This window comes from Oryx dammah, unplaced genomic scaffold (genome assembly GCF_014754425.2).
Source record: "Oryx dammah isolate SB20612 unplaced genomic scaffold, SCBI_Odam_1.1 HiC_scaffold_28, whole genome shotgun sequence".
Taxonomy (NCBI): domain Eukaryota; kingdom Metazoa; phylum Chordata; class Mammalia; order Artiodactyla; family Bovidae; genus Oryx; species Oryx dammah.
The window spans coordinates 26,302,232-26,320,168 of NW_024070212.1; the positions used below are offsets into that span (position 1 = coordinate 26,302,232).

The 17,937-nt window shown below is 44.0% G+C and overlaps 1 protein-coding gene across 1 annotated transcript in view; it reads left to right on the plus strand.

Annotated features, from left to right (window-relative positions):
- The window catches only part of CASQ2 (calsequestrin 2), a 72,517-nt gene that overhangs the window by 37,717 nt on the left and 16,863 nt on the right, over positions 1-17,937 (plus strand). Inside the window, exons 5-8 of the mRNA XM_040230963.1 lie at positions 2,075-2,148; positions 8,250-8,380; positions 9,783-9,828; positions 16,248-16,302. Coding sequence (XP_040086897.1) covers positions 2,075-2,148; positions 8,250-8,380; positions 9,783-9,828; positions 16,248-16,302 — 306 coding nt within the window. The remainder of the gene's footprint in view (positions 1-2,074; positions 2,149-8,249; positions 8,381-9,782; positions 9,829-16,247; positions 16,303-17,937) is intronic.

The following is a 17,937-nucleotide window of genomic DNA, read 5'->3' on the forward strand; positions in this document are numbered from 1 at the left end:
GCCTTGAAACCACAGTTTGAAGCTGGAAAATTACCTTGCTCTACCCTTCTGCATCTTAAGAGGGAAACAGACTGGCTCCTCAAGTGAAGAAGGGAGATCTTGGGACACAGGTAAAGGCCATTCTTTCTATTAAGACAGGGGTTCCTAGAGGCAAGGAGAGGTTCATCAGGAACAAGAGGTCAGGGAAGGGGGGACAGAGGATTCTGATGGAGCCCACTGCTGCCTTAGATAGACATAAATAACTCAGGTATGGCTATAACCATTCCTCTTCCTTCATTCTCTCACCTTCTCTCTATTCATTCTCCAAATCTCTCACCCACCTTCCTCCCTTACACCTAATCCTCTAGCCCAGCTCTCAGGTTTTATGATATATTTTCCGACAACCCAACTACTTTTATGAAGAATGAGTTTGTGTAAATTTGCATCAGCTTGTACAGCTGTTCTTGTAGATTTTCCAACCCCTGTCTTGCCTGGGCTAATGCGCTTTCCTCTATTCTAATAACCATCACACTGCATTGTGGTCCTATGAGGACCCATAACCCTCCTTGGCTGTGAGACTTTGAGATCAGTGTACTTGTCTTACTCAACTTGCTGTCCCCTAATTCAGCATTATTCTTGAAATGTTTTTGATTAAATAGAAAATTCTGCCTGCTTCTGGGATTCTAGATAAAGCTTATGCCTCTGATGATGAAGGAACATGAAATTTCATGAAATGGAAAAAAAAAGGTAATCTTATTAAAAATGAATGGTAGGATCATTGACTCTCGGGATTATAGACTTTAGGCAGAATCATCCACACAAGCACCATTTCCATCACCCTCACGTATCAGGCAAGAGTACAAATGTCTCTACCAAGCAGTAACTGCCTAGGTGTAGTGAGGCCCAGCATGGCCACACTCACAGGCTCTCATGCTTATCTTGACCCATTTAGATTCAAGCCTGGGGCCAGAGTCAAGTCTAATAGTAGTATAGTTGCTCAGTTGCATCTGACTCTTTGAGACCCCATGGACTGTAGCCCGTCAGCTTCTCTGTCCATGGAATTCTCCAGGAAAGGATACGGGAGTGGGTTGCCATTCCCTTTTCCAGGGGATCTTCCCGACCCAGGAGTTGAACCCGGGTCTCCTACATTACAGGCAGATTCTTTACCATACTCAAGACGCTAAGCAATCTGCCTGCAATGCAGGAGACCCGGGTTCAATCCTTGGGTCAGGAAGATCCCTTGGAGAAGGGAATGGCTATCCACTCCAGCAGCCTTGCCTGGAGAATTCTATGGACAGAGAATCAAGCCTGGGCTTGGTTAATTTTAAGTCTTCCTCTCAAGGGATCAGAATGAAAAAAGAAAACTGAAAAAGAGAGAAAGAAAAACTAGGATTTACCCAAAGAAGTACTCCTGCTAGGAAGTTTAAAATTCTTCTGTGATGTCATTTTTGATTGAGTTGCTTGGCATACTAAGTGGGTTTTCATCTTACTCAGTGCTCACTTATACAGCAGGATGCATTCTCTTTAGAGGGTACACTTATAACTAGCAGTGAATTTGGGAGAAAAAACTTCTTTTGGTTTTTCTCTCACTTGTCCTCTCTTGGATTCACCCAGTTTCCTGAAACACATAAAAGAGCGATGAAAGCTGCTTTCTAGGGGACTTCCCTAGTGGTCTGGTGGCTGAGAGTCCACCTGCCAAGGCAGGGGACACAGCCACATGCCGAGGAGCAGCTAAGCCCGTGAGCCCTAGAGCCTGAGCTCTGCGGCAAGAGAGCCCGCGGCGAGAAGCTTCACACTGCAACCAAGACTAGCCCGCATTTGCTGCAAATGGAGAAAGCCAGGGAGCAGCCACAAAGACCCAGCGCAAACATAAACAAATAAATAAGAGATCCTTTTCAGGACGGTTGAATGACAGTCCACCCAAATTCTTTGGGATTTAAAATCGCATCAAATGCTTATCTAAATAATATCTACCAAATAACTATCCAATCAGAATTAACTGGCTTCCCACTTTCTCTACATTATTCAAAAAGAGAAATTTCTGATGCAATGTGAGTCTTAAAAATATTTCTCCCTTTTATCTCTTTCCTCTTAGATTACAAGGCTTTTGAAGAGGCAGCTGAACACTTCCAGCCTTATATCAAATTTTTTGCTACTTTCGACAAAGGCGTAAGTACCTAAGAAACCTGTTTAAACACTTTAAAGCTTGAACATCCCACAGCTTTTCTTTCTCTTTTAGCAAGACTAACACTCCTCCATCCATTAATACATTTTCCAGAAGTGTTAGAAATATGGCATTAAATTACCATTGAATAACAAACAATCGAACACAACAATTATTAATTCAGAGGAGGTAAGGATATTTCTGAAAACATGCAATAAAAACAGATGAGCCATTCTTTATCACCTTGAACACTAAGAATGGGAAGTGTATGAGCCCAGATGTGCTGGGCCACTGGTCATTGCCTCCTTTTTGTTTAGGGCCATCCTCTCCCTTCCTGGGGCTGTATACCACCCGTCTAATGGCCAAGGATAGGGGATGGAGTCAGGAGGAGCACAGACCATCTAAAGCCCTGGTGCTTCAGAAAGTTACCCATTCCTAGTCCTCAGGAGATGTCACTGGTGTACTCGGCTATAATTCAGAGGATCTATATTTTCTGCATATGGCAAGTCTTTTTTAAGCTAAAGAACTGCAGTGATATAGGGACCTTAAATCAGCGGGGAATTTCTTTGGGGCCTACTATGGTTGGAGTCTCTACTCTTGCTCCAGTTATTAGCAAAAGGGCTATTTATGGTTTTCTCTGTGTTGGGCACAATTTGATATATTGCATTTATACTGTTTCTAATCCTTTAAACAACTCCAAAACAACTCTGAAAAGGAAAAACACCATTTCCCAGATGAGAAAAAAGATTTAGAAATGTTAAGTAGTATCCAAGGTCTCCAGCAAATTAGTAGTAATGCTGAAATCACAATTTAGGACACTCTGTACCTAAAATCCATGACCTTTCTTCTGTACCACACCATTAAGTAGGAGATTCTGTATCTTCTCTTGAGATTCAGGGTGTACACCCACGTACTCACATTCACACATCTGCACTGTACACAGATAACACACATATACAACACTCACAACATGCATATAACCACACACAACACACCAATACATACACTCATTCAACACACAAGCATAACACATACCTCCTCACACAGTCACACTTACACCCACACATATATAACACTAATAAACTCACATCCATACACCACACATACACATATACCCCAAACTGAAAGCTCTAAATCACAATATTTACTATAACAAGTAAATCTAGGACAAAGTTCTGGAGTCTTGATCAAATTCAAGTGGCAAAAGTTAAAAGCAGAAAAGGTAAAAGTTACTCGTAGTGAGAAGTGAGGCTTTGATGAACAGCATTCATGGGCATTGCTACCACAAGGAGTTCAAGTTTTCTTTAAAAAACAAGAGGAAGCCTATAAGTGCTGGAGCAGGGAAGGAGTATAATGAAAAGAGATTGCATTAAATATATATACATAACCACTTCTATGGGTATGACCCCCGTCTGCAAGCCTATAATCCAGAAGAGAGCTCTATAATCTAAGTAATACAATCCAAACTTGAAGAATGCGTACCCTAATTGTGTGGATTAGAGTTGGGAGACAGCTGGAACAAGAATATCAAAAGGAATAATAACTATCATTTATTAAGTACTTTTAATGTGTCAGGCTTTGTGCTAAGAGCTTTGCGTTGCTTTTCTCATTTAATCCTCTCAACACTCCTGTATAAGAGGAATTAGGATTCTCAGTCCATGGAAGATGAAACCAAGGCACGGAGAGACAAAATAGATCTGCTCATGGTCACATAGTTAGTAGGTCAGCCTGACTTCAAAGTCAAATGCTCTGTCCTGCTGCTCTCAAGAGAAAGAAACAATACATGTCAATGCTTAGCTGCCATCTGGCACATGGTAAACGTTCAGTAAGTGTGAGCCAGTACTGTTGTTAAGAAGAGGCAGTCATCTAAGCCCAGGCGAAGGGAGACTGGGGGGGAGTATTAGAGAAGGGGAGGCCCAGAGAAAGCATAAAGGAAATTCATCACTCTCGTTTGGTTTTAACGGGCTGGGAGGGAATACAGCAGCTCCTGGGTAAGAACTCATCTGAAGGAAGACAGAGTCAGACAGTAAGCTTGGCCAAGCAGGAAGGCCTCAGTTCCTAGAAGGCTGGTCCAATCCTAAACTCAGGGTAGTGTCTGGTTTTAGCTGTGCCTTCCAGCCTAACCATATGAGGCCCATGAAGGTGAGGTCAGGCTATAATTAAAAACTCACAGGGCTCTTCACTAAAAACTCTGAAAGACACTGAGTCACAAGTGCCCCTGTCACGTAGCCCTGTGGGATTTTATGACATTTATAAAAAGATACACTCTCTACCTCTATATAGAACACAGAAGGAGGAGCTGTGGCACTGAGCAGTCTTGATCATGCCATAAGGTATTTAAGAATTTATAGTCATCAGTTGCAGAGTGGGGGGAACGGTAAGGTCCAGGAGGCATGGCTGTCCCCAGTCTAAGCCTCACTGGTGCCCAGCAGGGGGTGCTAGAGCAGAAGAAGTGGGCAGAAGGACCTGTTAGTGAGACACTCCACCGTAAGGCATGCCAGAGGGATCTGGAAAGGGAGGGGCTTTACAGAGGTTTGAAGTCAGGACAGGCAAGGGTCCAGGAAACCCTAATACAGTCTCAAAGATGAAGAACCAACTGGCAGAGGTTGAGATGACAAGCGGACTGTTGAGATGGAGAGAAAGACAAGAGAAGACACACAAACAGCTTAAGATTGCAAGTCTCTGCTTTGGGACAGTAAAGACTGTAAAGCTACTAAAAACACTAGGAAAGCTAGGAAGAAGAATCTATTGAGGAACATAAGACGGGGTCTGAGCTCTAATTTCTACAAGTTGGGAAGACATTCAACTGCAAGGATCTTTCGTTTATTTATTCATCCACCCACCTAGCAAGCATTTACTGAGGGCCTGTTATGTGCCAGACACTCTTCCAGATGCCAGGGGCACAACACTGAGCAAATCAGATTTCTCTCCTTGTAGGATTTAGAGTTTAGTATGTGTTGGGGGAAGGAGAAGATGGGAAGACAGAAAGTAAGTAAACAAACCCATAAATATATTACGTTAAATACATTATAAGAGTTGGAGAACTGTAGTGAGGATGAGATATCAGGGCTGCTCATGTAGATCTGGGAGTTTACCAGCTTCCAACCACTCTCCGTGTTGGTAGGCCCCAAGGAGCTTTTAAACACACTGGTTCTTGGAACTCACACCTGGAAATTTGGGGGGGGGTTTTAGCATTATGGCCAGACCCAGAAATGTGCATTTTCTAAGAGCTCCCTGGGAAATTTTAGCTGGCACACAGGTTTGGGACCAGCACTGATCAATGGATCTTGATTCTGTATCAAGCCACACAAGGGCCCAACCTGCCTGAAGCAAATGGAAAAAGAGTCAGAGGACTGAGGATGGCGTCCACTCTATGGCACCTCACTCACAGCCTGAAAAATGTCAGTTCTAATTATCTCTTGCCATCTCCCACTGACCTATTATTTTCTTGGAGTAAAACAGTGAGAAGCAAAATCATTTGTTTGAACCATATTGGGCCAAAAGAAGCTGTGATTCTCTAAACAAAGTTGACAGAGAAGACCTAAATTCATTGAGTTGGTTTCATCTGCAACAACCGAAATGGCTTGCTAACTTGGGGAAAAGCATGTTATCAAGATTTATACACATGCAAACATCAGAAGAAAGGCCATTGTACTTTATAATCTTCTTGCCTTGGCAAACTCCATTCCAACTAATTTTTTTTTTTTTTTTTTAGAAAAAAAGGACAAAAGAATTCATGATTGAATCTCCTCAGATTTTATTAGTAAAATCCATTCTTATTTAACGGTACCATCCATGAAACAGGTCTGGGTCCCGATATAGTCGGCCTCACTAAATATTTATTGAAGAATCAATCAGTGCCTCAATCAGTCAAGCTTCCTTCAGTCTTTACCATCTAAGATACAATTAAAAGGAAAAGGAAGGAATTATCTGAGATTCAAGATGAGAAAATTCTATGGTAGTGACGGGGATATAGAGAACGGGCCTATATAGGGGATATTCGCCTCTAGAAAATTCTGCTCAGAGTGCCCAAGATTTAAACTTACAAACATCATATTCCAACTGCACATTCATGGTCTTAACACTGCACATCCTTACACACACACACACACTCACACAAACAGGTGCATCTCCACTGTTTACCTTAATGGAGGGTGTGATGAGCTGCTTCTCACCTTCAGGAAGCCTTCATTCTGGTAGACTGATCTGCGGATGAGTTGATGAGAACCTGTTACAAGAGGAATAAGGAAACATCTCCCTACACCATGCACAGTGCCAATCTGATATTTAAAGGAACATAAATTCCTTTCTGTACAATGTCAAGGAAAAGGTAATTTGGAAGGAAATGAAATGGAAAGTTGGAATGGAGGCAAATTGGCAGTTCAGAACACTCCACTTGAACAATTCATCCGCAAATTGTGCCTCAAGCTCATCATGTGTAAAATAAGTATAATAATAGCTCCGACCTCGTACAATCAAAGTGGAGATTCATAAAGTAATCAACTTAAAACACTTTGCAACAGTAACTGGCACACAGCAAGCACTCCATGTGTTTGCTATGATTTGTTTTTGTTCATCTGGTCATCACCTACAAACACAGTTTCCTGGTAGGTAAACTCAGAAAACCAGAATCCAATGTCATTTTCAAGCTCATTCTGCGAGAGCCCAGCTTTGTGAAGAACTGCGTGTAAACCCAACCCATGGTTGTATGGTTGCTCTTTCCTCCCCTTTCCCCTAACCACACTCCCCACCCCATCATCCTCACCACCCCCATACCATAGAAGAGGGAAAAAAGAGAAAACCCCACACCTTTTTGCCCCTTAAAGCAAAATCAACATCACCATTAAATCTCTTTGACAGACTTTGGCTCTTAATACAGCTGTTTTTGTTAGCTCTTGAGTAGCAATGTGGGTGTTGCTTTCCCTTAAGTCCTTAAAAAACGTTTTTTTGCAATACAGTGACCCGGAATTAACAGCAAGTGATGACAAAAGCCATAGGGATACCAGTGTTGGCTCAGAATGGACCTCCTTGTGTAACCGCTTATGTAACACCCAGTTCCTCCCCCTCCCCAGTTAGTCATGGCTGCCCTGGGCCTCTGCACCGTTGGTTACCACCACAGGGCGTCAGCTCTTAGGCAATTCCTCTTTAGCTTCAAGGGAACCACTGTTCATCCCTGTGCTTTCTGGGACCACAGCTCTGAACTCGAAAAGAATGGCATTTGGTTTTCTACAGAGCGTTGCACATTCCAAGCCTCTCGAATCATTTCACAAAAGGAGATGTGAGTTCAGCAGCTCTGCTGGTGAACACAGCAACCATTCTGCCATGACCAGACTGCACAGCCATGTTAATCAAAAGAGCACACAGCTCCCAGTCTATAGGCTGGCTCCCCGTGCTTTCTATTTGACACAGGGTAAGCCACTCATCCTTGCTTGCTGGGTACTCTCCCAGCATGAGCACAGAAAGTCTGAATCCTGGGAAACCCCTCCACCCTGGACAAACCAGGATGGCAGGTCACCTTCTGACAGGTAACCAACCAGGCAGTTTCCAGAGCCTCAGAAACCATCAGACACACCCAGGACTGAGAGACAGCCTCGGGCCAATGCTTCAACCGAAATAGTAATTACAGTTTATGAGCTGATCTGGGACAGACTAATGGGTTGGCCTCTGATCCTGAGTACCTGTGTGCTTTCCATGGTTTCCATCAACTGCCTGGCCTATCAAAATCGGTTCAGTTAAATCCATGCATCCCAGGACGCTGAACATGATCTGCTGACATTTGCTTCCTCCTCTAGGCCCTGGCAAACACAGTTCAGTGATGGTGATTATGGAATTAAATTTCCCACCTTCCATTCTGACTGCTCTCTGGCCCTGACTGGATCTCATCTGCCAGAGAGGATTTTCCCTCTCTATCTGTCCTTTGATCACAAAAGGAGGTGGGTCCGGCCAGGCCTAGGTGTTGAGTTCCTATCATTTCAACATTTAAGTTAAAACCACACATACGCTCCCATGTCTTTTGCAGAGAACACACACACTTGTAGCTGGACAGCCCACTGCTACTCTAGACTGCTGTTCAAGGAAACTATTGTGTTGCTTCTAATTGTTACAGGTTGCAAAGAAATTGTCCTTGAAGATGAATGAGGTTGACTTCTACGAGCCATTTATGGAAGAGCCCATTGCCATCCCTGACAAACCCTACACAGAAGAGGAGCTCGTGGAGTTTGTGAAAGAGCACCAAAGGTGCCCCAGATGGCATGCAGGGAGTGGCAGCAGGGGTGATCCAGGGCCTGGGGGATGGGGACAAGCCTCTCAGTCCCACCATTTCAGACCCCCAAGAGCAACAACCTGGAGTTAGTACCCCAGCAGAACTGAACTCAGCAGTGTGGCTTTGCTGGTCATTGATCAGTGGCCACATTTTCTGAATATGGGTTTACATTTGCAAACAAGGTTAGACCACCTCCCCGCAGTGAAGAAATCACCTCATACAGTAAGATGTCACAAGTAAAATTCCACAATGATAATGACAGTGATTTAATGTTAGCATCCTAAAGTATGATGCCAGGTGCTTTGGGAAGTGATTTTACCTAACCTTCAACATTATGGGGGATATAACAAATTATATCTGAATTTTACAGATCAAGGAATTGGGCTCAGGGTAGTTAAGTAATGAAGCCAAGGATGAACATTTTGTGCATAGAACTTCTGGGAGAGGAGTATTTGATACCATTAGCACTAGCATGGATCAGCATACGTTTTTTGTAAAGGGCCAGAAAATAAATATTGCAGGCTTTGTGGGCCAGATGGTCACTGCTGCAAGCACTCAATTCCACCGTTGTAGTGAGCAAACAGTCATGGGCCATATATAAACAAATGTGTGTGGCTATGTCCCAACAGAAGTTTATTTATAAAAACAGGAGCCATTGGCTGGATTGGCCCCTCCATCTGTATGTAGTCTGCTGACCCTGGCTCTTAAGGAGAGACAACACCAGAACATGGAACATGGTGGTGGGTTTACCGCCTCATCCACCCAACCCTCCCCTCCTCACGGTCACAGAGGCTCACTGAACATGGAGCATAATGACTCCATTACTGGGTCGGCCTTGGTCCCCACAGGGAAACAGCACTCGGATGAATAAATACCAACAAGGCTAACAGTATTTGCCTACATTCAAAAAGAAGTGAAACTGTGAGCAAAAGATAGATCCAACCTGCTCCTCCAAACACCCCTCAATGGCTTTTGATGGATCACTGTGGTGATAAAACTACTGTAGCTCTGGGCTGTTTCCTCTCCTGGGTCTCCTGATTCTGGGCCTGCTCAGGGTTCTCAGGAGTGTGCCCTATCAGTGAGAAGGGAAAGGGCTTCTTGGCCTGGGCATAAGCTGACCCCGTTCCCTGTGACCCATTTTCTGTGATAGACTTTATAATCTTGGGCTCAAATGGGCCTATGGGAAGCCTTTAGGCCCAGCTCTGTGTCATACACAACAGGGTCAATCTGCTGTTTCCTTAAGAGAGAAAACAAGTATGTAGGACTTGGGAAAGTGAACCAACATCTCATCCTACATTTCACTGTGCTGGGGCTTTGGTGTCAGCTGAGGTCATCTCTATTCAAGGAAGTTTATCTTTTTTTTTTTTTTCCCCCCAGACCCACTCTACGTCGCCTGCGCCCAGAAGATATGTTTGAAACATGGGTAAGAAAGTGGCAAACTCTTTCTGCCTTGTAGAGATGAGTACATTCCCCAAGAGGAATACCCCTTTGAATTCCAAACCTCAAACCAAGTCTTATTTGCCTGGAGTGGGTGTCTGGGGTGATGGAGAATTTGACATGTGGACAGCGTCACACTGAGTTACAACTCCGTTCCCCTGGGCTGGCCACGAGGCAAAACTATTGTATCTCTGAGCTCACTTCCTAGAGTGACCACTGGCTTTTATTCAGTGGCCACCAGAAACCCAAGGTCACAGGTAGAAGCAGCTCAGACCACGCATTTCAGACTTGGGCTCAAGTTCAGAATCTGCCACCTATTAGCTTTGTGTCCTTCCTTAAATCATGTGGCCTTTCTGAGCTTTAGCTCCTACATCTAAAATCAGGCTTATTGTAGGGATGAAAGGTATGAAGAACCCAGACACAGTAGGTACTCCATTAGTGCGTGGTAGCTGTTTTTGTAAATACCAACTCAAGGCACTGAAAAGTGCCAAGTCAGATTGTCCCAAGGTCTATGTCACAGACAATATGTCAGGTGGGTTAGCATTATAAAGAAGGCCTTGAAGATACACACCCCCACCCCACCCCAGCTTTATACAAAATTGAGTAAACAGTAACAACCAAAGTCTGTGAAGCTTTTTTCAAAGCATTTCACGTGCCTCTTTACTTGAATCTGGAAAGTGATATAGAACAGTTCTGGAAAGTGATATAGAACAAGTAGTATTTTTGCTTCCTAGAAAAACTGACAATCACACAGATTAAATCAATTACTCAAAGATATATAACCAATAAGCATTAGAGCTGGGGACTTAAATTTAGATCATCTGGAACCAAATCTCTTGTTTTCTCCAGCATATATCCTAGAGTGGACCATGTCCCCATAAGGCAACATTTTGGTGGAGAGGGAGAGAAGGGTTGGTGGTAGGGAGAAAGAGATTAACATGGAAGCATGTGTTTACTAATTCTCTAGTTCAGAGTCTAAAGCGACTGATGAACAGAATCATGGAGTAACCTGACACTCTCTGTTTTACTGGCATGTAACTTCTTTGGATGTCTGAAGGTAAAACAAACATTTCACACCAAAGGCAAATAATTCAATCTGGAGGAGTGGACTATTTAACAGCAACACAGCACAATAGAAACATCTTTTCCTAACATTTAAACCTTTCAAAAATTTAACATTTAGGAGGTCTTGTTATTGGATTTTAAAATAACAAAAAGAGTATAACAATGCTTTAAAAATAATATTCCTTTTTCAAAATATTCTCACCTTTCACTTAAAACAATTTCAGACTTATAAAAAACAGTGCAACAAATTCCATGACCTCTTTACCCAGATTCCCCAAGTGCTAACGTTTGGCTTTATCACATTCTCTTGATATAGTTTTCTGAACTGTTTGAGAGTAAATAGCAGACCCAATTCCCTTTTGCTCCTAAACACTTCAGAAGTTGTGTAAAAACAAGAACTTTTTCTTACATAATCAGTGTGTGCATGCATGCAAAATTGCTTCCGTTGTATCCAACTCTTTGTAACCCTATGGACCTTAGCCCGCCGAGTTCCTCTGTCCATGGGATTCTCCAGGCACGAATACTGGAGCGGGTTGCCGTGCCCTTCTCCAGGGAATCTTCCCGACCTAGGGATCAAACCAGAGTCTCTTGCGTCTCCTGTACTGGCAGGCAAGTTCTTTACTACTAGTGCCATCTGGGATGCCCACATAATCACAGTATGCTTATCCAAATCAGGAAGTTAATACTAACACAATTCCACATTTAAATTGACAGTCATCACTAATATCCTTATAGCAAGAGAAAACATTTTTTTCCTGGCGCAGGATCCAAACCTTGATCCAAGGCTTGAGTTTGACTGCTATGTTTTTTTAGTTGCCTTTAATCTAAAATAGGTTGTTGGTCTGTCTTTGTCTTTCATGACACAAGGTACCATTTCAAATCAAGAGTGATTATTACTGTTCTGTTCAGGTATACCTTTAATTCTTATTTTGTTCATTCTTAAGAGATAAGTCTCTAGGCTCCTGGCAGGGAAACACTGCAAAATTGTAGAACCCTTCTCTCAGGCCTTTCCTCACTGACAGAGCAGTATCACACCCAAAACCACACCACCACTGTAGGAGAGTCCTGCCCCCTCCTTCTGATCATGGACACCTCTCAAATCACCCCCCTGCACACTGCTCCAAAGAAATGCTCCCTCTCCCATATCAGAGGCAGATATTCAGAAAGGAAGTTTGCCGTCTGGCTTCAGTGGAACCCAGTCTCTGCTTTCTTTTCACTTAATGAATAAGTTATAGCTTTTGCTATACTATAAAATAAAAGTGATGGCTCATACTTTCCACATTAGTATATATTCAACTGCTTTCTAAATGGAAAGGGGCTGTGTATTGAATTCAACCAGGCAGAGAAAAGGGCAACCAGAGGGGTTTAGTCCTTTCCAACACCTCATCGTGGAATATCCATATGACATCCCCAGAAGCCCTAGCCAGCCCCTCATCCAAGTCTCCAACTAGGGAGAGAGGGCAGGCAGGCCACCCAGGGTTATCTTCGCATCCTGAAAGAGGGGCAGAAATCAGACTGTCAGAAGGACCTTGGGGAAGCCATTCGGTCCCTATCCCATCCACATGTACCCACTTTCAGGGGCTATTTGGCAACAGCAACTTACACCGCACAGGCTGGGTAAAGTGACCAATTTGTCAACTTCAAAATCTTGATCTTCAACACCCACTTGCTTAGACATTGCAAGATATTTAAATAAAATAGAAAAACTAGGTAGGGCTAAAGCAAACTGACTGGCTTCTCTCCCCAACTGTACAGGTTTTTACAGCAGTAAATCACAGAAAATATAAATTATTATTCCCAAAATACTGGTACCTAGTAATACTTGCTGTGTGTAAATCAGATAGCTATTTATTTATTTACTTAGAATATTCAATGACTGTCCAGACTCAATGCTGACTTGTCCCTCTGCTTTGAGACTCCACCTCCCCACCAGCCCTCCATCCTGGCCAGTTGTCAGCCACAGTCCTTGGCAAAAGCCCACAGAAATTGGGACTCAGCAGCTCTTGCTGAAAGAATCTTCCCTTGGTTGCAATAAGAAAGTCGTTCTCAGAGGGGGCCAGGGATCTCCTCCAGTGAACCCCTACATCACTGATTCCCCCTTAGTTAGGGAATCTGACAGTTTTAACTATTTTTCTTCTCCTTGCATCTCTTCATTCAACATGAGAGCAAACATTCAACAGAGACTAGAAGGAAACAGAGTTAAATATGAACAATGGTAATATCTGATTGGTGGGTAACTGATGTTTCCTTTCTCCTTGGTATCTCTAATATTTGTTAATTTTCTTCAAGAGGTATGTAAGATTTTTATCACTATACTCTTTTTATAAAAAAATTCAACAGACATTAAGAAGAACCTATTACATTGTCCTAATCACGTTATAAAAATAAGCATTGCTGTCCTGTCCTTAGGAATTCAGGGTTGAGTAGATGAAACAGTCCCAAGAGTAACAGAACACCAGCCCAGTATGTTTGCTGCTATGACAGAGGGACATACAAAGTGCCAGCAAATCTACACTAAGGGAGTCATCAAAGTAACTCCCAAATGTCCACTTCTTTGGGCATCTGGTGCTCAGACACTTGGCCTAAAAGCCCCTCCTTGGCCTCTTTCAACTGAAGAAAGAGCTACCGACCAGCATTTGCAACATCTTCTGCAAAGCCTGTGGAGAGACAACAGATTAGCAGAGCCCATTCTCTCTCTTGTTGGGAATGTCAGAGAGGAAAATTTCTCCTCTACCCTCTTAGGTCTATTTCTCAGGGCCTGCAAATTAAACTGATAAAAGACAGATTGGCAAGAGGAAAAAACCACAGATTTAATCAGCTGTTCATGCATGGGAGAAACGTGACTCAAGGAAGGGCTTACACCATCTTAATGGGGAATGGGGGTGGGGTGGGGGGGCAGAGAAGCACTTCTGGGAGAACAAAATGACTTTTTTGAGTGATAAATGGGCCCTTAGGAGACTAGATGGCAGATAACGATAATTTTGTGATAATGTCTGTCTGAGTGATGACAACTGAGTTCTTGGGGAGGCTCTGCTTTTAGGCAGTTAAAACATTTCAGGAATTCAGATGCCTTCAGCCAAAACAGTTTTATGTCACAGTGGCCTATTTGGGACCCCGTCACTGAGAAAGAAAAGGAATGGACTTTGGGGTCAGACAGAGCTGGCTTGAATCCCAGTTATGTCATGTACCATCTCCATGGCTTTAGGTAAGTAGCTCAATTCTTGAAGCCTTAAATAGGAATCAGACTTTGAGATTCAGAAATATTGTATTTACAAAGTACGGATACATTGTGTGGCAAGTGGCAAATATCACTGTTGCCATTTTCACCATCATTATTATTTTAAGCCATAATCCCTTCCTTCAGAGAGCCTGCCATCGAGCTGAGAGAGATTTGCGCAATTAAAAAGGTTATTTTCAAGGCAATGCAATGACTAACTGCGTGATCTGCACAGCAAAGGCTGTGGGGTTCAGAGAAAGCCCCTGGGGTGTTCTCAGGCCGCGGATAGTCAGCTTGGCTCTTCCCCCACCTTACACATTGCATTCACACTGAGTAGCCCTGACTTACCGGCCTGATCATGGATTCTTGCTCTGTGAGCTTATTACTGAAAATACCTGGCACTGAGAAGCAACTGCCTCTCTGCAGGTATTCAATACAGGTTTGTGTGCTGAATCTTTGAGATCCATAAAGAAAGAGGCTCTTTCTCTGCATTACGGTTCTTCATCCAAGGGCCATCTCAGGCCTGAAGAGTGACAGCCGTATTAAGAACAGCTTCTTAGCAAATTAACGTGGATTCTTAATTCTAAAACTAATTTCCAAATGCACTGTAGAAGGGTACACAGAAATGAAGCCTTCTTCCTAGAGTTAACACTGCTTACTTCCAACTGATGACAGGCGACAGAGACACAGGGTAGCCTAATGAGAACTGATCAGGATGTTCTGTCTGGCGATAACAGCACATGTAAAACAGTGAAAGCTCAGACTCCCCTTCTGGTTGCCGTCAGATTTGTGTAATAAACCTGTACTCACATATGCGTGCACACACATATCTGTAAAATTCAATTCCCCAGAGTCTGACCATGGCAGTGCCCACTCTCTTGTTTTTAATAATAATATTTTCCATGTAATCTCTCAGACCATTTGGAGGTTTTTGTCCATTCCAAACTCAAAGGAAAAAAAATTAGCATTTAGATAGGATTGCACCAGCATTAAAATCAACTGAAATGGAAACAGAGATCATGAGAGGTTTGAATGCCTGGAGGTTTTTTTTTTTTTTTTCCCTAGGATGATTCTAATATGACATTCAGGGCACCCGGTGAATCCCTCTACCGGTGTCAGCGATAATCATATTCACTTAGATTTGTCCCTGGTGCCCCCATTCTCACACAGCTTCCTCTCCAGGTCTCCCGAGGCTCACATTTCTCATAAGAGGGGCCCCTCCAAGCTCCTGCTTCTCCTTCTGCAGGAATAATCAGTGCAGAGGAGACACAAGGTGCATATATGGTCCTTTCTGCTCAGGACATAGAAACACGAGATGCACTTGGTTGCCCATGGATTTGAAACACTCTCTCTAGATTCTCTACTCCATCCCAGCCTCCACACACACTTTTACTGTCACACTCTCAACTTTCCCTAAGTCTAAATTCCAGACTTTTCCTGCAGCTGCCCACTCTCAGGATCTATCCTGCTTTGGCAAGCAGAAAGGACCCCAAGGAAACAACTTGGGAGGTCACACTCAGCAAAGCGCCCCCTACTGACCACACAGGTTCTGCTTCTTCAATAAGAGATGTCTTTAACAAAAGCACTACACAGGTGTAGATTCTTGTGTGAACAAAACAGACCCGCATCCTCACTTATCTCATACAGTCTTATCTGCTACCTGTTTGAGGACAGTTTCAGGATCTGTTAGCAGCATTCGGAAGTTTCTATAATCTGGTATTTGATTATATTTGCTGGCGGTGAATTCTTGAAACACACACTGACACGCACTCGCGGAGCTGTGTTCAGAATGCTTTGTGGCTCTCGGAGCTCCTGATGAACCAAACTCACATTCTTCCTCATTTTGCCTTTTACTGCTGCTCACCTGGATCCTCCAGCCCACGGGAGTGAGTCCCTTTTCATGCTAATGTCTGTGTGTGGTTGGTGTTTTCCTGTCTTGCAAACCCATTGATTAAACTCCAGTCTTCCCCGCGGCTCATCGGTATTCCCTTCCTGAATGTGTGCCCCTGCGTCCACCCCGCTCCACCGCCTCCCATTTTCATTCCAGCCTCTGAGTCTGTCCGGGACTCACTCCCTGGTATCCTTCCACCCAGGAGAGTAACTTTGATTCTTCTCTCCCACAGGAAGATGATTTGAACGGAATCCACATTGTGGCATTTGCGGAGAGGAGTGACCCAGGTAGGAACCCTAACCCTCGTCCCCACTTTTACGCACCTTAGGCCAAAACTGACCTCTCTCCTTTGTCAGCCCTCACCCTCTCTTCCGTCATTTCCGGTCTTCCGCAACCGCACGGTATCGAGCGCCCCCTGGTGGTAGGTAGCCTGTTAGGGATGATTCCACATTCAAATGTGCACACAGCTAAGAAAGTATGCGGAGAAGGCAAAGGCACCCCACTCCAGTACTCTTGCCTGGAAAATCCCATAGACGGAGGAGCCTGGTAGGCTGCAGTCCGTGGGGTCACTAAGAGTCGGACACAACTAAGCGACTTCACTTTCACTTTTCACTTTCATGCATTGGAGAAGGAAATGGCAACCCACTCCAGTGTTCTTGCCAGGAGAATCCCAGGGACAGTGGAGCCTGGTGGGCTGCCATCTATGGGGTCACACAGAGTTGCACATGACTGAAGCGACTTAGCAGCAGCAGCAGCAGCAGCAAGAGAGTATGACCCTGGAGAAGGAAATGACAACCCACTCCAGTATTCTTGCCTGGACAATCTCATGGACAGAGGAGCCTGGCAGGCTACAGTCCATGGGGTCACAAAGAACCAGACACTACTGAGCGACTAAGCACAGCACAAGTGAGTATGAACCTCATTCTGCCTAGCTGCCTATTAAGAAGCACCAGGGACTGAGGAGGAGGATGCTAAAACATCCCAGGTTTAAGGATGTGTATGTGGGTGCTGTGCTTAGTCGCTCAGTCGTGTCCAGCTCTGCGATCCCAAAGACTGTAGCCCGCCAGGCTTCTCTGTCCATGGGGATTCTCCAGGCAAGAATACTGGAGTGGGTTGCCATGCCCTCCTTCGGGGATCTTCGCAACCCAGAGATCTAACCCTGGTCTCCTGCATTGCGGGCAGATTCTTTACTGTCTGAGCCACCAGGGAAGCCCAAGAATACTGGAGTGGGTAGCCTATCCCTTCTCCAGGGGATCTTCCCAGCCCAGAAATGGAACCAGGGTCTCCTATATTGCAGCTGAGCTACCAGGGAAGCCCCTGTGTATAGGGGGATGGAGGTAAACTTCTGTTCACATTTAAACTTCATTTACCAATGTTGTGATCTAGCCTATATGAATTACAATCCTACCTTAAAATAACAACTGTGAGTCCTTTGGTCTGCAAAATATTGTCTATGCTTGGGAAACTTCATAGAAAATATTCCGCCAAATAATGAGAACTGGGCAAAACAAGCAGCTTATTCCTAAAGTACAAAATGACCCTATAAATGGGTGTTAACCTGGTTAAGTTTTTCCTGGTTTCATTCTTTTTAACACTAGTGCAGGAAAAATAAATTTTGCAGGTGGTAAAATTCTGGATTCCTACAGCAGTGCTCTGTAAATAAAGTTTCCCAAAGGGAAGGGTAAGTGGTGATTCTGAAGTGTGTTTTGGAAGACTTGGGACAGTCCAGAACGCAACCAGAGAAGGCAGGGAACTTCCTTTAGGATGGCTAAGCAGCCAGGCTGTGAGGTGCCTGGGCAGGGCTTCCCAAGCCGACAGTGCCACCAAGCCACCTGGGACTGACTGAAACAAGCTCTGAGCCAAGTGCTGATGCCCTGTGGGGTTCGGGAGCCACTGTTCCGGGTAAGATACATTTGTATGGT